Genomic DNA, 25,554 nt, shown 5'->3' with positions numbered 1-25,554 from the left:
AATATTTCAAAATACTAGCTTTTATATTTTTTCATATGTATTTTAATTAAATTAAACTATACAAATAAAACGAATGGCATACTGTGCTTTTTTTAATGTGCTTAGATGTGATTTCATCATTGTAAACAATACTTAGTCAGTAATATCAACTCAATTATAGTAAAGGCAATAAATTAAGCAGTCCAAAACATTCATTCTTGGCCTTTTCTCTAATACACACAATAGATTTGGCATTAACTACTCAACATAGCATAGGGAATGTGTTATGTAGCCATTTTAAAATGGCACATTCTTTGTTCTTCCCTTCTAAAGCTTGAATAATTCTCCAGTGAAAGTGGTCTTTTGTTCAAAACCATCTCAGAACCACAGGAGGGGGTTGCTTTCATTGTGAAACGCCTTTACATCTGTTTTTGATTGTATTGGCTCCACTAAGTATACTCTGATTGTGCAGGCCTACAAAAACTAAAAGATCCTACAGCTCTCCAGTGAACCAGTCCTTAACAATCTGCTTATTTTCTTTCACCCACTTAATATTGGCCTCTGTCCTTTCAATGACCTGCTCCAAAGCTCGAGCTGCAAGGCCCTGATTTTTCTCTTCCTGCTCCCTCTGAAGCTGCTTCAGCTGTGTAGAGACAATTTGGGTTTGTGTAAGATCAATGGTGGAAACACAATTACAGATTAAGACATTGTCAACTATTACACTTTTACAATAACTAGATGAATGAAAGAGCACCTCTTCACGTTCGACTTCCGTGGAGAACCTTTTTGTCACAGCATCTAACAGACTGCCTAAAGACACGACTCCCGCTCCATACCTGCCCAAAGGAGATGATTGTTAGTCATATGTCCATATATTTATGGTTTCCAAGCAACTGTGATAAAACCTTTAAGACAATTAGGACTATCATTCATTTATAGCTGAAGGCAGCCTTTGGACCCTGAATTGCTCCTGATCTTTGATTCTTTTATGTTACTTTGGTGTTACAACTTCCTGATTGCTGTAGTTATTCCCGCCAGAGTTTACGAGATTTACATTTTATAATTCATCATTGGCTTTTTTTAACTGAACATCCTCATGTTTGCAGAATGAGTCATTTGCACAAGAACTTAATGGTGATTTAATTTGCCTCTCTAGTTTCCATTCATTGAATATAAAGTCGGCATGAAACGGAAGTTGCGATTGTCTTTTCTTCTCTGCTGTGACGTATATCCGAGTGAAACGGCATCTGAAATGAGAGGGTGGGACTTGATTTCGTCCTTCGGGAATTGATTGGATCGTTGGAAGTTGGGGCGTTGCAAACAAAATAGAGAATTCCAATTTTCCAAACGTCACTGATGTCACTGCAGCTGCTGGCAGTTCCAGATAGCTCCGCCCTTGCGCCATAGCTCGTGACCGGAAGAGTAGAGGAGTCGTTTTGAGGGGGAGGGGAGGTTAACGTTTTTGATTAAAGATTACGAGGGCACATGAATAAAAAAATAATAATGAAGTGCAGGGATAAATTATTTGTAATAAACACTACAGTATTCCATTAAAAAAAATAAGAATTTTCCATTTTGATTTCATTGGTGACTTTAAATAAATGAAAAAATCATAACTTACTCTTGGGTGATGTAGGACCAGTGCTCACGGACGAAATCCCAAGCGAGAGGCTGGCCGGCGACGTTTTTGGCAATGTAGTTTATGGTAGAGAACATATCCATCTTTCTTATCTTTGAAGAGTCAATAGTGTACTGAAGATATCTGTGGTATTACAAACGGCAACAGTGAGTATGAAGTACACAAAATGGGTCGTTGAGATGATATAAAGCTTATATCTCTGCACTGACCTGTTGAGCAGCCAGATTTCTTTGGTGCATGATAAGGCGTATCTTAGTTTGTCTTTCTCGGCAGCGACCGTGGCTCTTTGGTATTCCATCCAAGCAAATTCCCAATCATACTCATCACCGCTAGCTATTGCACTGCAGTAGATTGCTTTCCTCAAATTCGGATGAATGCTAAATGTAAAAAGATCATTCAAGTCAATCTAATTTATCTATATTGTAGAACTGTAATTGACAGTAATTTAATTTAAACTTAAAGGCGCAACTCACTCATTGGTGCCATTTTTATAATCTTCGAATAGACTTTTAGCCATTGTTATGCACTTAGTAAGGCCATTGCTGCAGGCTACTGAAATAGCATTTACCTGGTTATACCTGAAGGGGAAACAAAATAAATAATGATTGCTAGATGTCCAACAAAAAAATATGTAAAGCAAGACAAAAATGCTGCTTACTGGTCAGTGTGTTTCTCAGGAACGGTTCCATTTATTGTGTACTCCTCAAAGTGGTCATATAGTCGTGTGATTAGATTACGTAGGTATTTCTAGACATAGAATTGTACAGTTAATGCTGAGTATCACAATTTTCACTGTTATACACATATTCAGGAGACTGTCCTTATGCTCACCGTTATCGGACCGTAGACCTCAGAGCGATCAAACATAAGAATTAAATGATCCAGGTTTTTCAGTGCTGACTCCCATGGAATATACTCAGTATCATTTACAAGGTACTTGGTTAGACTTAGTGCAATAGTGACATTGAGGCGATGAGCCCTATACAGAAATGATCAGTTAATATGCAGCAACAAATCACAGCGAGCCAAATAATTCTTTACAACACTGGTCAACTGAAAACTTACCTTGCAATATTAAAAGCGTCATCAATTAGTTGCCCTCGGTTGATGATTGGAATGACCTAAAGATAGATTAATAAGATTTTAAGCCACTTTTGATCACATCAGTATTAATGACAAAACCTACTTTACGTAAGTATGTGATCACAGGTGGCCAGGGTGGCCCCACGCCAAATAACAACTGACTGCAAAATCGGTGCAATGTTTTCAACTTTTTGGCCACTTGGTATCAAAAATCTGCCCGTTATTTAAAAACTAGAAAGTATTCAAATGTGACAGCGGTCTTCAAAAGCCTGCTTAGAGCCAGTCAGGCTCATTTAAAAGCCAGTTTAAGGCATTTAAAGGGTAAGTTTACCCAAAGATGAATTAGTCACACTCATGTCTTTCCAAACCTGTAAGACCTTCGTTCATCTTCGGAACACAAATTAAGATATTTTTGATGAAATCCAAAGCTTTCTGACCCTGTATAGACAGCAACGCAACTGACACGTTCAAGGCCCCCGAAAGGTAGTTAGGACATTGTTAAAATAGTCCATGAGAAAACAAAAATAACGACTTTATTCAACAATTTGAACGCACGTCGAAGACTTACATGGAAGAGAAGAAATTGTTGAATAAAGTCATTATTTTAGTTTTCTTTGCTGATGTCACATGAATTATTTTTACGATGTCCAGAACCAGACCGCGTGTTGGCCAAGCGTTTGCATTTGCGTTCCCGTTCAATATTTGATTTGAAGGGATACTAATATTTCTTTAAAGATACTCACATGATGATATCTTTCAAGTTGCATACGAAGCTTATTCCAGTTTTCTTCATCGTAGTTGACACGGAAAAAGCCAGCGCAGTTGACGTTTGCAAGGAGCCACTCATCTTTGTCTTGAAGTTGAAAGTGTGGCCTTCGGACTGTAAGGAGGGATGCAGGAATGAGCAGCAGGGTTAATCACAACTAACAGTGACTGCAGATTTATGCCTGTTGTTTTGCCAGGTTTCATTTTTATTATTCGAAATTATGCTTTAATGTTTATTTGTTCCTTACCTGGACCTTTTACTTTCAGTACATCGTTTTTCTCTGCAAGATCTCTGTCCTTGATGTATCTGATGTGAACGTGCCATGCAATACTGTTAGGAAGAAAATAAACAATATTTGAATGAATCAATAAAAGTTAGTTTGGCTAAGGAAGCTACTTATAGCTTTTTTGTTTGATAGTAGTTTAAATCCAGTGCCATGTTAAATAATATGTTACTATTGTAAACAGCAATTTGATTCTTGCAACTCACTCATGGCCCTGTGTTTGCTTTAGTAAAAAGTGTTCTTGAGAAGTCTCCCCTGTCTGGGTAATAATGGTGATTACTGGATACCCCACTTGCTCAATCCATGTGCTCATGAAGCCTTCCAAATCTTCTTTTGTCTCCTGATCATTGTGGGAAACATTTGTCATTATCTTATCATATCATTTCAACTTGAAAATAGAATATAGGTCCTTAATTTACCTCTTGCAAGCATTTCAAAAGATCTTTGTACACAGTGTTCTTGTACTCGAACTTGGCAAGATACATCTAAAATACATACAAATAATAATTAGGCAGTCAGTCCAGACCATACCTTAAAATCTTCAAAAATAAATGCATAAAAATAGTCTAATACATGAAAGCATAAATTATGCTATGGAAACTGTAGTATACCATGAAAGGTCCTAAGTTTAAAAAAAAATGAATACATTTGATTAAATATGGTTATTAATATGGTTTTATAATATATATATATAATATGTATATATGATATAGTTGATTTGGGGATTAAAATAAGCTATTTCAACATTATATATATTTTTAAAATATTAATTATTATATATAAATTTTTCCCCATTTCGGCTTACCTTGATTCCTCTCATAAATGCGTCCTCGGTCATGAATGTGGCCAGCATTCTCAACACAGCAGCACCCTAAAACATGTACAGAGCTTGAAAGTTTCTTATAATCCTAAAGGATTGTTTTATAAATTATAATACTGTGCAATATTGTATTGTAACATTTTTGTAAATGAAGCTTATCAACATCACAAATGTATACTGATGCCAACCTTGCTGTAGGTGATGTCATCAAAAAGTTCTGTGATCTCAGAGAAAGTTTGAATATCATTTTCCTGCAAGCGGAGAGGATGGGAAGAGTTTAAGGAATCCACTTGAAAGGCAGTCTGGGTTTCTCTGAGAACAATCAGATCTCTCTGAAAACACAAATTAATCATATCATCAGAGGAGGTTGGAGGATGCAAGTTTTAATCGAATGAATTTATGGTCAGATTGTAGAAGTCAACAAGTGAAAAAAATGAAGAATTCACCAGGGTGTATTGTTAAAATCATTATTCTAAAATAAACAAAAACATACTAAGTCCCAGCCATCAGCTTGCACCCCAATGTATGACATGTATGTGGCAAATCCTTCATTCAGCCATAGGTCATTCCACCAGCGCATGGTAACAAGGTTTCCAAACCACTGAAATTAAGCACAGGTATGAAATGTAAAGATGATTTTGCTAAAGATTTATGGGCTCTTAACAGCTAGCAGATGATCTATGTAAAAACTGTTCAGTAGATTCACAGCAAAGAAAATACACTGCAGAACGCAAAAAATAAAATACAATTAACTAAATAATAGCAAAATAAACAGGCTAATCAAAAATTCCCTATATATTTTCTTACTATTTTATTGTGTACATGGGCAGTTAAAATGTCATGTTATTTATTGGGGATTTTTTTGATGGAGCTAAGGTCATTTATTTTTTATTCACACTTCAGCATGAAATAGAATTTGTCAAACTGTGTTAATTTACGAATGGTATAGTATCTTCATTGTATTTGTTGTTTTTAGAAGCCTCCTATAAACCGTTACCAATTTTGGACATCTGGTATAGAGATTTATATGATACGGATACAGAAGACAGCATTGACGATATCTTTTGATGATTCAATATGGTCCAATCTTAAACTTAAAAAAAAAAAATCCTAATCATCAACTATACAAAATGGTTCATAGGATGTATGTCACTCCTAGGAAACGATATTTAATTAAGCTTTATTCATCTTCCAATTGTAATTTCTGCGCAGGAAACTCTATAGGCACCTATAGACATATGTTTTGGGATTTCCCTGAAGTTAATCATTTTGGGAAACAGGTATCTACGACTCCGAAGGACATACTGGAAGTCGATATATCATGCTGTCCTAAGCCTTTGCTTTTAAATGATGACTCATCTTTCAGTTTCTCTCTCTGTCTCAGAACAAATGGTTATTCTCTGGATTAACTGCAGCTAAGAAAATGCTTGCCTTACGTTGGCAACCTCCACACTCTTTAGCTTGGTCACACTGGAGGTATTCCCTTCCTGGACATTGCAAACATGGAGCTATCAGTGGCTAGGATGCACGGTGCCACTCAGAAAACGATTTCAGCTTGGATAAGGGCAATATCTAAAACTAAGGACTTGTTAAAGTGACATGTAAAGTAAATGTCTTTACACTGTATTTGTCTTGTGAAGTTTATGTAATTATTTTTGTTATAGACTATTTGTGATTGTACCTAATGTGATGCAGAGGGAGTGGAAAGTTTTTTTTTTTTTTTTGATGGTCGCTGTGGTTGGGTGGGATGGCATTTAAAATGAGAAAAATTGTGTTGCACTTTATTCCTATTGATGTATGTCTGTTATAACTATTTTCTGTAACAATTAATAAAAAAATGATTAATTTACCACTTAATCAATACCACCGTAACATCCAGACAATGTGCATCTGAGTTTTTGTAAGGTTTCAATTACTGCACATCTAGGTTAACAATGACATTCACTGAAATATCTAGCTTAATGTAAACTTTAGTCAGTGATGAATAATACATTATCATGAATATTTGACTATGTTTACCTGATGTGCTAATTCATGAGCAATCAGAGTTGCCACCCGTTCTTGATCAAAGGTCGATGCTGTAGATTTATCATACAGCAGACCTGACTCCTGATATGAAATGAAACCCCAGTTTTCCATTGCTTCAACACTGATGTCTGGCAAAGCAATCTGGTCTGTAATAAAACAAACTCTGCATGTGATCTTGTGAAGCTTGATTTTGTGTGCTCTCGTTTTAGCTTGTACCTGTTCAATTTAGGACAGTTCACACAAAAATGAAAATTATGTCATTTACTGACACTTCTCCGTGTTGTTCCAAACCTGAATTACTTTTTTTTTTTCATTTGAGAAAAAACCTTGGACTGCATTGAACTTACAGTATATGGATATAAAATACTAAGAATTTTAAAAAAATGTATTCCCTAAAAAATGAAGCCATACAGGTTTGGAACAATATGAGGATGAATAAATTATTTACATTTTTGGCTGAACTATAATTTAAATACATGTTAAACTCCAACTACATGTATTAATGCAAGAATTCAATTAATCCACATTGAAATAGTGAGTGGGGTTCTTCTCCATTCACTCACCTATTTTTGTTAGTGGGTATTTCAATCCAAATATATCCTGATAGCGAATCAGAACCTTCTCTGTAACTTCAAGTGCATAGTCAGCATGGCCAGCATAAATAGCATCCCCCCGAGCATGTATCTTGGAAATACATATTCATTATTTGTGAAATGTTCAAAATAAATAAATAAGCAGGCACTCAATTGCCTTCAATTAAAAGTAAAGAAACATACATGTATGATTGTACCGGAATGTCTCGTTTTAGATTTAAAATCAGATACAGTGAAGGCCAATGAATAAGTTGACATGATGGGGGTCTCTTCAAATGTAGTCACAATCCATTCTTCTCCATCTATTTCTGTCTGATGTGGATCTAATGATAAAACAAAAATAGAAGTTATGTACTGTACACAAATACCTTGATTTTTTTAGTTTACGTCCTTTGCAAGTTTTGAGCCCGCTGCTGTTTGCTGCTCTGATATGTATTGTTATCTCTATTAGAGACAGGAGGACAAAATATCTATATGAAATCATCTTTCATTATTATTAGAACAGTGAGATTCTGACATGATCAAGTCTAATAATAACTAGTAAGGATCCTAACCTCCTATTCCATTGGACAGGGCAACAGTGTCGGGTCTGTGGATAATAGTAATTTGAAACACAGCCTTCAGCGCTGGCTCATCAAAGCACGGAAACACTTTCCTGGCATTTGTGGGTTGCAGCAGACTGGTGGCGAATAATCTGTTTGCGGAGACATTTTTATGCAAAACAGAAGTAAATAAAAATGAACAACAGTAATTCAGTTTAATTGTTCTGGATTCATGTTATTTGTCATAAAGAATTGTGATATCCACATATAAAAACGACAGCGAAGTGAGGATTTGATAGTTTTAGAGAAGAAATGTGCAACAAAAATCTCAGGAGGAAACTGTTTAAGGAGACATTGTTATGCAAAACAGTAAATATAAATGAACAATATTAATTGAATTCAAATGTTCTGGATTTATGTTGTTTGTCATAAAACGTTATATCAATTTGTAAAAACAACAACGAAGTGATGAAACGAGCAACACAAATCTCTGAAGACTTCTTACAATAAACAGTTTCTTGGACAGAGATCCATGGTGAATATGATAAAGAAAAACTTTAGAGAATACATTTGAAAAACTATTTGTGAAGCCAGATACATGCAAATATATGAGGTGTTTCTTAGGTTGATAAAATTAGACATGCACATTTTGTCAGTGAAGTTCCTATGGGTGTTTTTAACTGAACTGAAAACATATTTTGAAAGACAAAAATATAAAAGTAAAATATAAATGAAATAAAAAATACATTAAAATACACTAGTTAATAAAGAAGTTTTTATTAAAAGCAAGTAGATTTCCTAATATTAGGAGTCTTTACCTCTCTTGATCCTCATCTTCCTCCTCCTCTTCCTCGGCTTTTACCTTCTCCGTGTACCCGCTCACATAAAACCCATCCAAGACGTCAAAAAGTTCCCCTTCGAATTTGGTGAAAATATCATAGTAGGTCTCATTTCCAGACATTGCATCCTTGAGTTGGATCTCGAGGAAATTAGTTTCATTTTGATGAATTTTATATCCACTCACTGATAATTTCTCATTTGAATCAGATTTTCTCACTTCCACGGTTGTCACATTTAGGTCCTGAGCGTGAAGAAAGATGCTCTTGGAGACTATCATACACTTTACTCTTACAGTTGAGTGTCCCGTGAAAGCAAAGGATTGGTTTGTGTAGTTATTAGGTATCACTGCGTAAAGGTACGGTTGAATTAAGACTTTGTAGCTCTCAGGAATCAAATTGTCAGGAAGTCTGAGAGTCGGTGGAAGTCCTGTTGGAATAACCGGAGGTTTAGTTGGAGTCGGTGGACTCACCGGAGGGAATCTATCTATTTGAATTTTGTACATCACAGCCATCATCACTAAACCACAAACAGAAGAAACTGTGAGGACCCCAACGCCGACAGCCAAGGCCTTGGACATGCCAATTCCTTTGGCCATTTCTGATCCTTCTGAGAAACCTCCAAGAATGAATTGAGCTAGGCGAACCTGCTCTATGTTATTAGACTCTGTACCCTCTCGCACCTTCACAATATATGTACTGCTAAAGGTGTCAAGCACCTATGCCACGCCTAGAAGAGACCACACATTTTGAGATTATACATTAACCAGCCTGGATGAGCCAGAAACAAACACACTTTGCCAGTCACACTTTGCCCCACATCTGGAATCAGTTTTAATATCTATCAAGCAGTTAATGGTCAGTGAAAAAACACACAAAAGAGAGCTTTGATGCTGAAAAAAGAGATTCATCAGATGTTAAAGTACATTATTCTTAATCACCGGACCCAAGCTGATTTTCTTGAGTCCTTCTTATGTTCTGCCAGAGACCTTCAGACCACAGTGATGAGACATCCAGCTGTTTGGGACCTTCTTGCTGCCCAGAAACGTTTCCAGAATCCTCTGATGACACCAAAAACAAAACAAAAAACATTAATTGACTGGTTTCTGAGACTTTTCTACTTCTATATCAGTATGTCTTTGTGTGAAACTTGTAGTGTGTTTTCTTTAGAGTTAGAGGAGGGGACTCTCATGCTTAATATTTTTTAAGATATCCCTACTTTCCCCTCCTTTCAGTTTTATTCTAAACTTTTTTTTAAGAAAAGTACTGTTTGGTCGTATTAAAATGTCCTGTGGAATCGACTTTTTATAGACATAGATATATAATAATTTAATAACACTTAACTGTACTCTTTGGCAAATCTCAAAACCAAATCTCTTAGCCATTTATAATAAAAATAGATAGACTATTAAAACTTTCACACTATTCAGAATATAAAAAGACTTCTGTCCTTTAAAATCTACATGATGTTGGAAATCAAACCATTTTGGTTTAAATCTGCCTATTTGAAACAGATTGAAGTTGACTAAATAACAATTCAGAATTATCTTAAAGTGAACTTACAAAAATAGCATTTATATGTTAACACTGATGGGAAGGAACCGAAAGTGACAGTGGACCATTTTGTAGCACTAAGTTTTGAATTTAAAAAATGCATTTTTAAAAACAAACAAAACGGCACACATATTAAGTAAAATCATATCAATTTATTTGAGCTGTTTCAATTCCAGCCTGTGCACAGAATTAATTTATCACGGCACCACTGCAGACTGCTGCTTTTTAGGGTGGCAAGAAAGAAACACAACAGCTAGAAAAGAAAATGGTGCCATCCTGTGGACGAGCTTGAGATATTGCATTCAAATCATATTTTCACCCTTTGGGTTGTTTACTAGGAAATGCAGCTGCAAGTCAAAGAAAATTTTTTTTTATGTGCACAGTGAAATATTGTGAAATGATTGGTCGATTGGTTTGAGGCTAAAGGCAATATTTTCATTTCATAAAATCAAAGAAAAAACTCCATGGGTCACAAACGTCATTAAAGGCACACTATGTCTGTAAGGTATATGTTAATGCTTAGCCTGAATGCTGAGCATCTGATCTCAGTCAATCTATGCTTATTCATTGGTCAGCTGATACCTCAAAATGTCAAGAATGTCTTAGCTGTTCAAGTTTTACTCTCATTACTTCTTTAGAAATTCCTAAATGTAATAACTGTCCTTTTAATTATATTATGCAAGACATTTGCCCAAAATATGGATAAACATGAAGATGCAACGCAAAATTTTCACTCTTGTAAAAATACTTAAAATACCCAATCCTAAGCTTTATAAAAAATAAAATCTGTCTAATGAAATTCCAGTTTATGAAAGAAAGATTAAAATTAAATTGCCATCTGAATTGTCTCAAATATAGATGATCGGGAATGTTATAACTTTTGGTCACGGATAGCTGAAAACACTGAAATAAAATCTAGTTCAAGACAAAAATACACACAAAAAGGCAAAAACCAGTTTTTTTGATGACTCCTACTGAAACACACAAGGACTGAAATGCTATAAGGAATTAAAGTTCTTGTCGAAGTGATCCACACTCCATTGCCACAATCCGCTTTATCCTCCTCTTTGCACAATAGAACAATTTTCCTGAATACACCTAAGCTCCTAAAAAATGCACACACTCTTCAGCCTGGAACACAACCCTTCATCACACAACACAAGCCGAAACTCTTTTGAAGCATAATTGTATAGTTAAAAATCTGGACATATATTGAACTTAATCCAATTATTTGCTAGCAAGGGGTGGATGACGTATAATTAAATTACAGCTTTAAATATTTTTACTTATAGAGGATCAGCAGAAGTGTGTTATCCGATTATATTTATAATAATCTATACATCTAATTTTCCTACATAATTTTCTTCAGGATGTGGCGGTGTCCCTTTAGGCCGTTATGTGTGGCCTGTAATTGTTTAAGTCTCGACTTCACCAGAGCCAACTGTCTAAATGCTGAAGACAGTAGCAAGACTGCTGGAGGATTGACGTCAGCTCTCTGTAACTTTGCTCTTTCCAGTTAGGAAGGAGTCTTTCATTGTTAAGGGCCTGAAGTTTGGGCGTCCCTTCACGTAAGACCTGATACAAGCAGGGCCATCGGCTCTGTATCCTTAGCCGAGTCCGGCGGTCCAGAGTAATGCCCCGAACGATCTTTTTCGCCCGCAGCTCTCGTAGCGCTGGGAGGTTGAGGCAGGAGAAGACCAGACCTCGACTGGGCGACACATCTAGGAACTCGAGCGAAAGGGATTCAAGGGTGTACGAGATGCCTAGATTTCGCAGTGGAACAAGAACATGGAGCGTGAGGGATTTTAGATTAGGCAGCGATTTCGTCAGCGTCTGTAAAGTGTTCGGACTGACCCCTTTGAATACCCAAAAGTACTTCAATTCTAAGATACGGAGGTGTTGAAACCGAGTGATCAGCGCAACTGATGTTTCGGACCAGTCGAAGTGCAGGCGCATTTTGGTAATCCTGGGACAGCTGTCGACGAGTCTGGCCAGGAGAATCTGAAAGTTATTAACCTGGTCCATCTTGGTAATATTGTCTTGATGAGAACTAGAACTGGTGTGGACACGAAGGTCAAGAGGTTCCAGCAGGGTAAATGTCCAGTTCAAGTCTAAATGACTGAGATCCCGGCAATGCACGTTCTCTAGAAGGTGCGACAGGAGCTCTATCCATTTATTGCACTGGTCTCCTAGATCAAAACTGGCCTTCAGAGTGAGCAAACTAGCCCCACGGGATATAAGATGATGGGTGTAATGGTGAACCCAAGCCTTCCAGCGCTCAAACTCTCTGTTGGAAACGAGCAGACCCTCCTGGCCCAGATGAAACACCCCACGGCGGGAATAGTCTGCAACTCTCCAGAGCTTCCCAGAGCGCACTAAGCAGCTCCAGCTCGCACACACAAGGGCAGAGTTGCATTTGTCCACCTCACTGAGGAATGAGAGCACATGGAGCTGACATTCCACCGGTAGGGAGTTGAAAGGGAAGTAATCTTCATCAGCTCTAACCCTTCTCCTTGTATTGACGGGAACAAGGGCTCTCTTCCGTTGAGGCATGTTGTCGGTGCTTGATTAAATCTTTAAGATCATCCTTTTGTCTTGCTCTCTCACCGAGAGACGTTTGACTGCACCTTACAGAAAACACAATGTCATTTATTATGTGCATCTCAACAGTAAACATTGTCTGCAAGTTCTTCATTATGTGATGTCAGAAAGTTGCACTCAAGAACCGCTGTAATTGATTCAATTCATGAAGGAAATCTTTCACACCGGTTTTGTGAACTGGATTAAGTATTTTATTAAAAACATTTCGTTTCAAAACAAAATGTTTCTAATGTGCAACAAGACAGAGCTTCTCAACAGTAAATGTACAAAACAAATGCAGTATTAAAACATTTTAACATGTGCAAGTTATTCAGTCTGCGATATTTAAAAGCTCCGCTCTGAATGATTCATTTAACTTAGGCACCACTGTAACTGATTCAATTCGAGACAGAAATCCCCCAAATGTTCTCCAAAATTAAACGTCATTTTAATGTGTAACAGGACAAAGCATCTTACGCATAAAACGTATTCAGTAATAAAACATTTTAAAGTTAATCAGTGTGCAATTAATATATTTCTAACTCAAATTAGTAAACGATGTGGAAACACTGATGATAACTTACCTTTAACATACTAGCAGATTTCTGAGATGTCAAGTTAATATTATAGGCAAACACACTGTAACGCTTTGCTCAGAGAGGCTGGTGGAAGAAATAAGTCGTGTAATTTTTCCAAAACCAAAATATACAAACTTGCAAAGCCAGTAAGTTAGTAGCGCGCCGTTAGCTTGTCACCGCGGCCTGACATCTTTTAGCGATAGCTGCGCAATATCTTCTGTTCTAAAGTTCGCTCAGTGAAATAATTGAACTCAAACAATCGTGATGGTCTGACTGAGCTCTTAATTCAAAACAGCGTTTTAATTAGAGAGAATTGGTCAGCACTTCAGCGCAAACTGAGCGGCTAAGCTGTGTTGAGAATCCCTCTGAGTCTGAGTCTGAGAGGCTGCTGTTGTTCTCGGCGAATGACATCATCAGTGTGCGCGCTACAGCCTCCGGGTGTTTGTGGCTGATCTGGGAACAGCTCTGTGGATGTAGTCCTGCTGCTAGTAACAGAATTTAGTTTGAAAGAACTGATCCAAGGACAGGCTCAACATGCTTTTCGATTTCTGCTGTCAGTAGTTCCGCATCTAGCGGCAGAGGTATCGTTTTGTCACATTTCTCCATTACTACTTTTGTATTAAACTAATATTTCACGCTGATCGATGTTATTAAGGAAAATCGTTTCTATAACGTATTTTACGGCGTGTTTCTGGTAACGTAATGAGACATCTGCACACAGACTGGTGATGGGAAGTCCGAATCATTTCAGAGAATCGGTTCTTTTGAACAATTCGATTCAATGAACTGGTTTAAAACGCCGTTTCAACAGTTTTTACGTCGTCCCGTTTTCCACAGCGTGCTATGAACGTTTCAGTAAGCCACATGTTAAAAGTGTTGTATTAATCTCCTTAATTGTCATGTGTAGCTTGAAGCTAATTGCTAATAGCTATAATTTCTCTGTTATGCCCAAATACGATTAGCCTATATTCCATTATGTATTTTATCAAAAGAAATCATATAAGTTCATAAGAAAATGTTTTATTCTTTAAAAAGATTTTATACAATTTATATTGGGATCAGAGCAAGCCATGTATAAAGTAATGCCACAACTTACACATCGGTGTTCAGATCATCTTTTCTCCTGACAAAATCAATGTAATGGCAATATTTCCATCCGCTGAATGTAAGGTTTTTATATTCCGTATGCCTGCTGCACTGCAGACTTCTTGTGCCTGTGCAAGTTGTGAAAATTATGAAAATAAATCTAGGAATTATTGGATTGTTAGACTTCAAATCAGTAGGGGTTGAGGCATCGAAAGTAACGAGCAGTTTTATGGATGGTAGGCTATAACTGTAATATTATTACTGAACTCTTATTAGTAATTAGTTACATTACAAGTTACTGCAAAAAGTAATATTATCACTGTAACTAGTTACTGCCCAACAACACTGCTTTTCAATTTGATTCATAAAATAAGTTTGTTTACAAATCAAAATAAATAATTTATATAGTGCAACAAGACTTAGCATCTGATCTAAAAGGCATATAACAAATGCAGTATCAAAATATAGCTAGATCTTAAGTATCTTTTAAAATACATACTTTTCTTCTTTTTACACAAATATCTGACACCAACATTTTTTATTAAAAGATCATCCTTTTGAATTTTCAATATTTTACCTGTAACTGTAAAATGATTTGTTTATTACAAGCAAACTTTTGCTTTTAAACAATGGATTACATGAGTTGTCAACTGGCTCTGAAAAGTAAACCCCTTTAGGATTTTTTTTGAATGAATCTGATCCAAATAGTCTATTTTCTTTGTAACCTTAACACCTTTCACAAGTTATGATATTAAATGTACCAAATCTTCTGATGTATGTATGCATGCATAAACAGTTTTTTGTTGTTGTGTTTATTTGTTGTTTTATTTTGTCCAGTTGTTTTTCTTTATTGTTCTTTAGTGTTGGTATTTTTTAATATTAGTAAAGATAATGTTGAAAATAGATGGGTCATGCCTGAAAGAGACTTTTCAGTGCTCCACTTTCAAAACGTCATGATTCACAACAACAGACTTTTGGCACAATATATATTTTTCACTACTAAAAAAGTTTGTTGTGAGTATCTGCATAAAACAGAGAATTGATGGAAAAATATATATACTTACACATTTCAGAAAAGTTTTCAGTGCAAAACAAATAATGAGAGATATTTTGCAACACATTTATTAGCTATAGCTTATTATTGATTAGGGTAGCCTACCATTTCTACATGTGCGACTTCCAAAGATTTACCCCTTTAGGATTTTTTTTGAATGAATCTGATCCAAATAGTCTATTTTCTTTGTAACCTTAACACCTTTCACAAGTTATGATATTAAATGTACCAAATCTTCTGATGTATGTATGCATGCATAAACAGTTTTTTGTTGTTGTGTTTATTTGTTGTTTTATTTTGTCCAGTTGTTTTTCTTTATTGTTCTTTAGTGTTGGTATTTTTTAATATTAGTAAAGATAATGTTGAAAATAGATGGGTCATGCCTGAAAGAGACTTTTCAGTGCTCCACTTTCAAAACGTCATGATTCACAACAACAGACTTTTGGCACAATATATATTTTTCACTACTAAAAAAGTTTGTTGTGAGTATCTGCATAAAACAGACAATTGATGGAAAAATATATATACTTACACATTTCAGAAAAGTTTTCAGTGCAAAACAAATAATGAGAGATATTTTGCAACACATTTATTAGCTATAGCTTATTATTGATTAGGGCAGCCTACCATTTCTACATGTGCGACTTCCAAAGATTTATTTTTTTTCATTGTTCCATATACCTGCACATGTTATTGGTTTTAGAAGTAGCTAGAAGAAAAGTTAAAGCAGAAAAGTGTAAATTTGTGAGAGGCGATGGTGCGGTGGGATGCTGTTGCTGCTCCACGGAAACACAAGCGCGCTGAGCCGCAAGTGCACATTTAAAGGGGTACAACAACAACGCTGTCTTTGTATACATCTGAGTTTGTCGAGGCGTTTATAGCGCTTGATCAACGTCCAGCCACCTATTCTTTGTGCGACGGTATTATATGGACAGTTCAGGGGGTAGAAAGAAGGAGCGAGCGTCAAATTAGCGCCGATAATTCAAACATTTGGGTCTATTTCTCTCTGAGGCGGCTCGGTTGTCCTGTCGTCTCTGTTGATCTGGAAACGGCCGCCATCTTGAATTGTAATGTAATATTTTCGGACAATTTTCGGCAATATGACATTTTTGGATTGCATTGGACATTGGTGATGGACAAACCTCAAAGCAGAAGAGAATAAAGTGAGTATTTAGAGTACTGCGTGAATATGCTAACCGTGATCCCTCCTGCTCAGGGCTTTTCCGGGTGTCGCCTAGCAATCTCGCAGTTAGCTGCAGGTTAGGCCCAGTGTGATACTCGATATATTATCGTTTAATGTCAGTATCTTTAAAAAATATTCCCAGAAATAAAATTTACGGGGTCTAATCATGCTCTTATATGTATTATTACAGTGCTGGAATATCCGTCAGAAACTCTGTTTCAGATATCTTTGCTCTGCCGGTTAGGCAAGTCTCATTGTTTTGTTAGCTCGATGCTAAGCTAGTTAGCGTTCATCGAATGTTTACTTTAACTGCTAATTTGGGCTGTTAGTCCCACATTAAGCGACCTAACTCGTTGCACTAACACTTTAGAGTCGTTATGTTACCTCAAAATTGCGTTTAGCTTTAGTAAAGCAGTTATTTGGGGCATAGACTAAAATCGGCGTGTTAATGTGGTTTGTGTTGGGATTTAAATACACCTTCGCTTACTTGGGAGCGTTTAACCGCAGTGGAGAAGTATGCTAATGTAAGTTATCAAACACATTTTATGCATACATTAATTTTATTTACTATTAGTCGATGTGGCATTATTTGCAAGACAATCTCGATTGTGAATTCAAGGTTTGTAGTTTAATTGAAGGCAGCTTTTGTTACTTCCAATAGCATCCAGGGAGTGGCGCGCTATACTCAATAATATTTGAAAAGTAATCCTCACAACACTTTTTTATTTTATTTTTATATTCACTGCATGCTGATCATGAATTCAGCCACTACCATGGATGCTGAAATTCTCTTCAAATTACGAACATTGATCAAATACATTTATATGTTGATAAGCAGAATATAATATTGATTCATTATTTTATATAGGTGAAGTAACATCTGAAAAAACAAGTGACAAGAAGCAAGTTTGATTCAGAGTTTCCTGGCAGATAAGGCGACAGATCAGGCTTCAACCCAGTGGTTTCTGCTGTCTCCTTGTTGAATGGTTTCTCAGAAGCACTCAGAAGCTCAATGCGACTTCTCCAGACCGCCAGCTGGTATGAAGTAGATGGGAGAATCCAAGAACATGGTGCTGAATGGCAGGAGACATGGCAGCAAGTTCTCCAGTAATCAGCCCGTAAGCAAGTCCAGGCTGCAAAACACACAGAGACCCCATCTTCGTCAAAGCAAGGGCTCCCCAAGTGCTAGAAGATGCAGTCGACGTAAGTTCCTAGCAAAGCCATCACAGAGTGTCTTTGATTTTTCCTACTCCTTTAACTACAAAAGCAGAATCTTAGTCCTGTTCTCAGTGGTATTCATGTTGAACCCTCTAACAGGTTGTGGTGGGGCGCCCCCGGAGGCAGAAAGGCGCCATGTCCCCTCATCGGGAATGACTGCCAAGGAGCTGTGTGAGTATGATGATCTGAGCACCAGTTTGATCCTGGATCCTTACCTTGACTTCCAGACCCACAAGATGAACACCAGGTTTGTGTTTCTAGATTGGTGAATTCAAATTCTCAGTGTCTGCAGTCAGGAAGCTTGTCATTCATGTTAACGTGATGCTCCTTTTTAGGTTTCGACCAATTAAAGGTCGGCAAGGGGAGCTGAGGGAAGTGATCGAGCTTTTTAAGAAGCATGACAACCTGGAAAAAGCTTTTCAGGCTTTGACTGCTGGCGACTGGACAAGACATCACTTTCTCAACAAGACCAAGTCCCAAGAAAAGCTGTTCAAAGCGCATGTAAATTATACATTTTGAAAGATCTCAATTTATGATGACCCATATATTTTTTTCTCTCATGTCCTGGCAGGTCTATGTTAGTGTGTAAACAATTTAAATGGTTAAATATTACATTTAAATTAAATATTTAGTATTAAATATGATAAAATATTAAATATCTAAAAATTAAAAGCTTGCTTAATATTTATTTAGAAAATGAATATTAACATTTAACCATATAATTTGTTTGTTTGCTTCAAATATTTAAATATTAATATTGAATGTCATATTTAATATTTAAATATATATTTTTATTTAATAATTAAATTAATATTTAATATTTTAAATACTATTTGTGTATACATATATAAATATTCATATTCATGTATTAATTTTATATATATTTTTATAGTATTATATTTAAATGTTCATTTTATTGAATTTTACAAAATCAGTTTAAATGGTTAATACTAAAATGCAATATTTAAACATTAAATGCTTGTTTATTATTTAATTATACATTTAATATTAATGTTTGCTTTTCTTCAGTATTAATATTAAATGTAAAATGTAATGTTTTACTGTTTGTGTAAACATATTTGCTTATTTATGCAATGTAATTATACAATACATTCTATATTTTTTCCCCTCGTGTCCTGGTAGGTGTTTGTTTACCTACGCATGTTTGCTTCAGACAGCGGCTTTGAGATCCTTCCTTGCAATCGCTACTCCTCTGAGCAAAACGGAGCCAAAATTGTAGCAACAAAAGATTGGTGAGTTAACGTTTTTATGTAATCAAATCATCAACTTAATTTGCTTCTCGTTTTCAACATATATTTGTTTACTGTGCACATTACAGGAAGAGGAATGATAAAATTGAACATCTTGTGGGCTGCATTGCTGAGCTGTCTCCCAGTGAAGAGAGGATGTTGCTTCGACATGGAGAGAATGATTTTAGTGTCATGTACTCTACACGCAAAAACTGCGCGCAACTCTGGCTTGGACCTGCGGCTTTTATTAACCATGGTATTTCTCTTTTAGATCTTAAACAGTCACACCTGATCAATAAATTATGTAATTCGAATGAGGTATCTTTATGTAGTAAATTTAAGGTGTTCATTGTTTTTACAGATTGCCGGCCAAATTGCAAGGTAAGTACATATGAGGCTGGACTCTGCTTTCTATAAAATGAAGGCTAACTTGAAGATTAACCGAGAAACGGGAAGTGACATTTTGCTGATGTGTGTTTGTTGCAGTTTGTGTCAACAGGCCGAGACACTGCCTGTGTGAAGGTTTTGCGGGACATTGAACCAGGGGAGGAGATCTCCTGTTACTATGGAGATGGATTCTTTGGAGAAAACAATGAATTCTGTGAATGCTATACGTGTGAAAGGTATCATGTGCTGCATGCCTGTAGTTTCTCATGCTTTCTTCAATTCAGCAGTTAGGAATGAATGAATATAACAAAATTTTGTATTTTAAGCTCCGTTGCAACATGCAGTTCTATTTAAAGAATGCTCAAGTAGTAGTTTAAACATTTGCTCCAAACATTTCAATATTATACTTAAATGTTTATTTAATTGAATACAAATTTATATAATTTTAAATGAATACATATTAAATTTGAAATTTAAATATTAACAATATTAGTATTGCGTTATATTTAAGTATAAAACTAATATGAAACATTTCACTATTTGTTTATGCATAATCTCTACTAATATTTAGATAGTAAGTATGACCTTTTTTTGGAATTGTTTACAAAAAGTAAATGTAATTTAAATAATAAGATTGTTTACTTAATTTTCAATTATAAATTAATATTAACATTTAGTATTCATATTTATTTGCTTCAAATATTGATTTTAAAGGTCCCATATTTTACACCTTTCTGGAGTTTTATTTTAGGTTTTGATGTCCTTAAGAATATATACTTGCGGTATAAGTACCAAAAACCATCTCAATATATTTTTACAGCTCATTTCTCAGGAGCTCTGCTAAGAACGGGTCTATTTTGGCTTGTCTAATTAAAATTCATGAGCCTCTCTTCTGAATGGCCTGTTGTTTTCTGAGTGACGCATGGCCAGACCAACCACAGGTAACTAGGGTCAGCCGACGTCACAGCGCTAGCTGGAGGCAGCAAAACAAAGGGAAAACTAGATGAGACCCAATCAAACAAGTGCAGATTCGGCTACATAAGGAGCTTAAAATATCTTGTTGTGATGTTGGGTGCCAGAATCGACGTAATACAGCCTCAAATTAGAAATTTGATCGCATATCTGCTGCCACTGCCAGACAAAAAACCGACGACAGCTGTGGTTAAACGCGATAAAACGAGCAGACTGGACAGAAACTATCATCAAAAATGCTCACGTTTGCAGCGCACACTAATTATCAGAAAAGGTTCAATAAAGTATTGTCTTTTGTTGTTATTGGCGCGTCTACAGATTTCTTGCCATATGTCTGTTTCTTGCATCTCACGATTATGTCGTGTATGAAATAATGTCTGTGTATAATTATATATATAATAATTTGTAATTGTATATACATTGTTGTGATTAATTGTGGCTGGAACAATAATGTAACTGTAAAAATAGTTGCCTGCTGAAATTGAAATGTGTATATACATCTTCATCATGACTAGATAGACACGGTGAGTTTGTCTTTACTATACATGTTAGATGTGATCCACCTCATAGTAAAAATCCTGTCAGATCGTCCATCCTTTGAGTGAGAGAGTGTAACGTTACAGGTCGGCCGATCTCGTTTCGTGGTTAAAGTTAATCTTTTCGACATGTTTCCGCAATGTTGTCTGGGGGTTTGGCAAAAGGAGAGTGGGACGTGGGCGGTGCTCGGGGTGGTGACTGATTTGAAAACCTGGAATTGCAGCTGTGTGCAGAATTATCTAGCTTGTGTGGGTTGTGAGTCGGCACGGCTCCAGCGCGTATGAATCTAATGTTCTGAAGAGTATGTCAGTCACCGCATATTACACCGGATATTTACTGTACTTCGCAATCACAGAATCTAGCCTACATCTTGGAATATGACCCAAATAAGAATTTTCACCATATATTGCCATCTGAACAAGTAAGTAACAAGTCTGCCACGTTTGTTCTGGCCAACTGAGGAAAAAAGCATTACCATAAATCTCGCTACCAATGGTGATTAAATCTAAAGATCGGTTAGCTCATATCACATCAAACCATTCAAATTATTATTATTATTGTTATACTTTATTCTCAAATGATTAATGTTAACAACATCAGCATTGGTGACTGAGTATAGTGTGTATTAGCGTGTAGATTTCAATTGTCATACTCTTCGAATTTCATATTAAGAAATTCTTATAACCCAAAAAGCAAATAATGCTCCCTTCGAACTGGTTTTCTTTAAAATACAAATCTTTGTAATCCCAGGCTATCTGTAATCAGAAGCAAATTTATAACTGGAATATAATTTAATTTAATTCACATGTGTTTCATAAACGCATAATCCTTTATGGATTACAATCCGCCATCAAAATGATACATTTAATTATTCTGGCTGCTGTGAGAAAAGGCTATAAACGATCCGCCACCTGCAGGATCCTCGCATGGGATGGCCTAGTAGCCGGGACAACTTCTTTGTTTACAGACGTGACGTAATGACGCAGTGCCATGTTCAAATTTCCCACGAAAACCTACCCGTACCATTTAAATTAGAAACTAACCGTTGTGAACCGGGTTAAAGTAAGGCGATAGTTTTGAACACTGGCTGGTTATGTACTTGCTCAAATATTGATTTCGGATAATTTTTAACCAAAAAAAGTTGTGGACTGCAGCTTGAATAATAAGTTAGATTTTAATGCTAAAATTAAACTTAAGATTTATTATTTGTTTATACAAATTTGTTCCAAATATCGGTTTATTAAATGTTTTAATTTGTGTGTGGTGTGTGTGTCAAGACGCGGAACTGGAGCTTTCAAGTCGAAAGCAGGGTTGCCTGTGGAGACTCCGGTGATCAATAGCAAGTATGGCCTTCGAGAGACAGACAAGCGTCTGAACAGACTGAAGAAGCTGGGGGAAAGTTGCAGGAACTCTGACAGCCAGTCTGTCAGCTCCAATGCAGAGGCAGACTCTCAGGAACCAACCACTGTACAAACATGTGAGAGACCTGTAATACTAGACATTTGATACTAATAATGCCGTTACAGCTCAAGCTCATCATTTCTCTTCCTTTCATTTTTTCCCCAGCATTACGTAAGAGGACTTCACAGTCCTGTGTCAAAAAGCACGATGCTAAAACTATAACAAGGCAAACTCTGTCAAGCACTCCTTCTTCTACCTCATCCTCTAAACGAAGTCAAACGAATATTTCAAGTTTACCAAAGAGACTTAAGTCAAAACCCACACACCCGCTGCCTAAAGGAAGACGACGGTGTCGAGGCGTCTGGACGAAATCTTCTAGCCGAGTGAGTGCTAGTGGTAATCTCAAGGAGCCCTCCAGACGAGACGCAGACAGACGCAGCTCCGGAGGCAAAGGCAGTGTAGCGCGCCCATCAGAAAACAATCAGAGCTCTTCGAAGGGTGCTTCCCCATGCAAGGACAGCATACTTTGCCCTTACAGAACTCGTAGGTCCACGAGGACCTCTCTCGGTGCTCAGGGGGCTGACGGCACGCAGGCATCTAGTCAGCCATCTAGCCCAGGTGTAGTCCTCAAGTCGGAGCCTGAAGAGCTCATCCCCGTGACACCAGGGCACCAGATGAACACCCCTAGTTTGGAGACCAGCTGTCCAAAGAAAGGGACTTGTCCCAGACGCAGGAGGACGATAAAACAGGAAGATTCCGGCTCCTACGGCGAGTCCTTCCTCCAGGAGGGCGTGCCCGACCTGCGGCACGCGGTTCGGGCTGCAGATGTAGCAGATTGTGGGAAGGTGGTACTCGGCCTGCCGGACCGCCACCAGCACTACAACGGCTCGGCTAAAAGCAGCAAGGCCCTGCGCCGAGGCAAGGGCAAGAAGAAGCGGCAGATCACGCGCTACGACGCTCAGCTGATTCTGCAGAACAACTCAGGCATTCCCAAGATAACACTACGCCGGCGTCGAGACAGTAGCAGCAGTAAGAACGAAGCCAGAGAGGCCAATTCCTCCAGCTCCTCCAAAATCAGCATCAAGTTCAGCAAAGAGCACGAGAAGGACCGGAGCAGCTCGTACGTGGCCAAGCTGAACAACGGCTTCAGCCACGGCCCCCACAGTAGCTCCACCAAGCTCAAGATCCAGCTGAAGCGGGAGGAAGACGGCGCGGGGTTGCATCGCACTTACCCGGAGGACGTCACCTTAGGCATCGTGAAGCGAGAAGCGGGGGATGTTCTGGATCACAAGGCGGGCGCTCAGGTAGATCAGAGCATGGAAGTGGAATCGCTGTCCTCTGAGGACGAAGAAGAGGACTACTTTGATAACGAGGATGATTTCATCCCGCTCCCACCAGCAAAACGGCTGCGTCTCATCGTGGGCAAAGATTCCATAGACATTGACATTTCCTCCAGACGACGAGAAGATCAGTCCCTCAGACTCAATGCATAAGCTGTGTAAATATCCATTGTTTCAATCATGTTCATTTTGAACATATGTAATTTAAATAGAAAATGCAAATGTACAATTAAATCATGGCAAAATATGTTTCTTTACCTTTTAGTGATGGCACTTCTTTGTTTCCTCACTACGACTATAAATACTGTAGAAAGTGTACAGGTTATGTATGAATTCTATCAAGTCTGATGTTTGCTAGCATTCTGTCCAGCTTAACTGTTTTATTCCATAAACCTCTCGGCTTTGTTTGCAAGACGTTAATCCACTTGGGAAACACATGCATGGTTTCACCTCAAAAGGTTGACACTTCATATTTCGACAACAGTGTTTCCATGCACAAGAATCACATGCGTCTCTCTCCTCAGCTTGATCTGGCTAAAGGGAATCGTTGAGCAAACAATGTGCAAAGGAGCTCAAATTTATACAGATCTCTCCACATCTTTTGTATCAAAATACTTTTTATCATGTCCAATTTTTTGGCCATGGAAGGCCGTGGTGCTCATTGTGGTGGCCTGGTGCTGGTCAAAGATACTGGACGATTGAATAATTATTCTGTGAACGTCAGACCCTTTTTGTGTGACCTTGGAAGTCCATAGAGAAGCGTGCCGACAGATAAAAGTCCTCAAGAGATAAGTTGTACTGAAACATCATCAATCAAGAATCTGTTTTCCTGAATCATGGTCATTGTGGTATTCAGTACATCTTTGTGGCTTTGTGTGCATTTTGTGCTCTGCCTAAAAATGATAAAAATGGGGGGGGGGAAATGCTAAGGTATTCAAAGCTGTTGTTTGTGTTTCCATTGTTGATCCTATAAGTAGGCAGCTGCCATATTAGGCTATTTTTATTTGTACCTTTTTCTATCTTTTCTTTCATTATATACTTTACATTCTGTAGTGTCAAAGGTCTGCCATCTGTGGGCTTTTAAGAAGTTATCAGCTTCTTATCCTAATGATCACAAAACTCCTATGGTCTCAAGCTTACAAACGGACTCTTAAGAGCATCATGACAGTAACAATGTAGGATGCATACATAATCTGGGGGCATACTGTTCACTATGTATATTCTGGGACTTGTTTTTATTTAACTGTTTTAAGTACTTAAACTATAAAACTCATTTTCAAGATACTTGCTTGTCTGATGTCATTATTAGATGTAATTAGAGCCCGACTGATATGGGTTTTTTGGGGGGGCGATGGTGATACCGATATTAGGGAGTAAAAAAAGACCGATACCGATATATCGGCCAATATTCTTTATATGTAGGCTATATTATATATAGTATAGTCAAAAGTTTGGACACTTCCCATTCGTGTGTCCAAACTTTTGACTGGTACTGTATATAGAATACATAAACAGAATATATATACATAAACACATTTTTTGCAATGATAACTCAAATGTGGTGATCAAACACTTATAATGATGTGACAAACATAGGCCTATGTAATGGAGGCAGGGTATTTAACAATTTAACAATAAACTTTATTATTCAAAGTGAGTCTGACATCAGTGCACTTAACAGTAAACTTCACTTCACTTATTATAAATAACTTGAATAACACAAATAGAACAAAATATATATAACTTGAATTAAGAAATTAAACAAGGTAACTGTGTAGGGCAGGGGTAGGCAAGAGAGCTGCAGAGTTCAGCTCCAACCCTGAAAACAAAACTCACCTGCCTATA

At 37.2% G+C, this 25,554-nt stretch overlaps 3 protein-coding genes across 7 annotated transcripts; 1 reads left to right on the top strand and 2 right to left on the bottom strand.

The window, feature by feature from the left end:
- Nucleotides 1–8: 8 nt before the first annotated feature.
- anpeplb (alanyl (membrane) aminopeptidase-like b) lies at nt 9–9,609 on the bottom strand. Its single transcript, XM_016287802.1, has 20 exons — nt 8,552–9,609; nt 7,746–7,885; nt 7,375–7,514; nt 7,162–7,282; nt 6,590–6,744; nt 5,064–5,171; nt 4,759–4,902; nt 4,556–4,621; nt 4,170–4,235; nt 3,957–4,090; nt 3,715–3,797; nt 3,445–3,581; nt 2,684–2,739; nt 2,450–2,597; nt 2,277–2,365; nt 2,092–2,196; nt 1,828–1,995; nt 1,601–1,741; nt 734–815; nt 9–622 (listed from the first exon to the last, which is right to left on the bottom strand). The coding sequence occupies exons 1-20, from the start codon at nt 9,166–9,168 to the stop codon at nt 473–475; spliced, it is 2,850 nt and encodes a 949-aa protein (XP_016143288.1). The 5' UTR covers nt 9,169–9,609; the 3' UTR covers nt 9–472.
- Nucleotides 9,610–10,288: 679 nt separating this feature from the next.
- On the bottom strand, nt 10,289–14,003 carry LOC107596938 (uncharacterized). 2 transcript variants are annotated; one of them, XM_016287803.1, is made up of 2 exons: nt 13,288–14,003; nt 10,289–12,750 (listed from the first exon to the last, which is right to left on the bottom strand). In XM_016287803.1, exon 2 carries the CDS (start codon nt 12,674–12,676, stop codon nt 11,552–11,554), a length of 1,125 nt encoding a protein of 374 aa, XP_016143289.1. In that variant the 5' UTR covers nt 12,677–12,750; nt 13,288–14,003; the 3' UTR covers nt 10,289–11,551. The 2 variants fall into 2 exon arrangements, with proteins under 2 accessions (XP_016143289.1, XP_016143290.1); XM_016287804.1 differs by having other exon boundaries at nt 10,289–12,744.
- Nucleotides 14,004–16,163: 2,160 nt separating this feature from the next.
- Nucleotides 16,164–24,964, top strand: kmt5b (lysine methyltransferase 5B). 4 transcript variants are annotated; one of them, XM_016287801.1, is made up of 10 exons: nt 16,164–16,584; nt 17,600–17,807; nt 17,922–18,069; nt 18,158–18,323; nt 18,966–19,075; nt 19,162–19,328; nt 19,434–19,453; nt 19,559–19,695; nt 22,246–22,445; nt 22,535–24,964. In XM_016287801.1, the coding sequence occupies exons 2-10, from the start codon at nt 17,654–17,656 to the stop codon at nt 23,860–23,862; spliced, it is 2,430 nt and encodes an 809-aa protein (XP_016143287.1). In that variant the 5' UTR covers nt 16,164–16,584; nt 17,600–17,653; the 3' UTR covers nt 23,863–24,964. The 4 variants fall into 4 exon arrangements, with proteins under 4 accessions (XP_016143287.1, XP_016143284.1, XP_016143285.1 ...); XM_016287798.1 differs by having other exon boundaries at nt 17,473–17,807; XM_016287799.1 differs by having other exon boundaries at nt 16,230–16,248; nt 17,473–17,807.
- Nucleotides 24,965–25,554: the final 590 nt, after the last annotated feature.

The sequence above is a fragment of the Sinocyclocheilus grahami genome, unplaced genomic scaffold, assembly GCF_001515645.1.
Source record: "Sinocyclocheilus grahami isolate Dianchi unplaced genomic scaffold, SAMN03320097.WGS_v1.1 scaffold225.1, whole genome shotgun sequence".
In the NCBI taxonomy this organism is placed as follows: Eukaryota; Metazoa; Chordata; class Actinopteri; order Cypriniformes; family Cyprinidae; genus Sinocyclocheilus; species Sinocyclocheilus grahami.
This window is presented reverse-complemented; position numbering and strand designations above follow the sequence as displayed.

What these genes read in the sequence shown, in the direction of transcription:
- anpeplb (XM_016287802.1), bottom strand. Translation starts at nt 9,168, where the DNA reads ATGGCCAAAGGAATTGGCATGTCCAAGGCCTTGGCTGTCGGCGTTGGG. An exon ending in CCTGTCCAATGGAATAGGAG is followed by an intron (nt 7,515 to 7,745) that starts GTTAGGATCCTT and finishes TTTTATCATTAG; the next exon opens with ATCCACATCAGACAGAAATA. An exon ending in TTTTGAAATGCTTGCAAGAG is followed by an intron (nt 4,091 to 4,169) that starts GTAAATTAAGGA and finishes CACAATGATCAG; the next exon opens with GAGACAAAAGAAGATTTGGA.
- LOC107596938 (XM_016287803.1), bottom strand. Translation starts at nt 12,676, where the DNA reads ATGCCTCAACGGAAGAGAGCCCTTGTTCCCGTCAATACAAGGAGAAGG.
- kmt5b (XM_016287801.1), top strand. Translation starts at nt 17,654, where the DNA reads ATGGGAGAATCCAAGAACATGGTGCTGAATGGCAGGAGACATGGCAGC. An exon ending in TGCTAGAAGATGCAGTCGAC is followed by an intron (nt 17,808 to 17,921) that starts GTAAGTTCCTAG and finishes ACCCTCTAACAG; the next exon opens with GTTGTGGTGGGGCGCCCCCG. An exon ending in ACCAACCACTGTACAAACAT is followed by an intron (nt 22,446 to 22,534) that starts GTGAGAGACCTG and finishes TTTTTTCCCCAG; the next exon opens with CATTACGTAAGAGGACTTCA.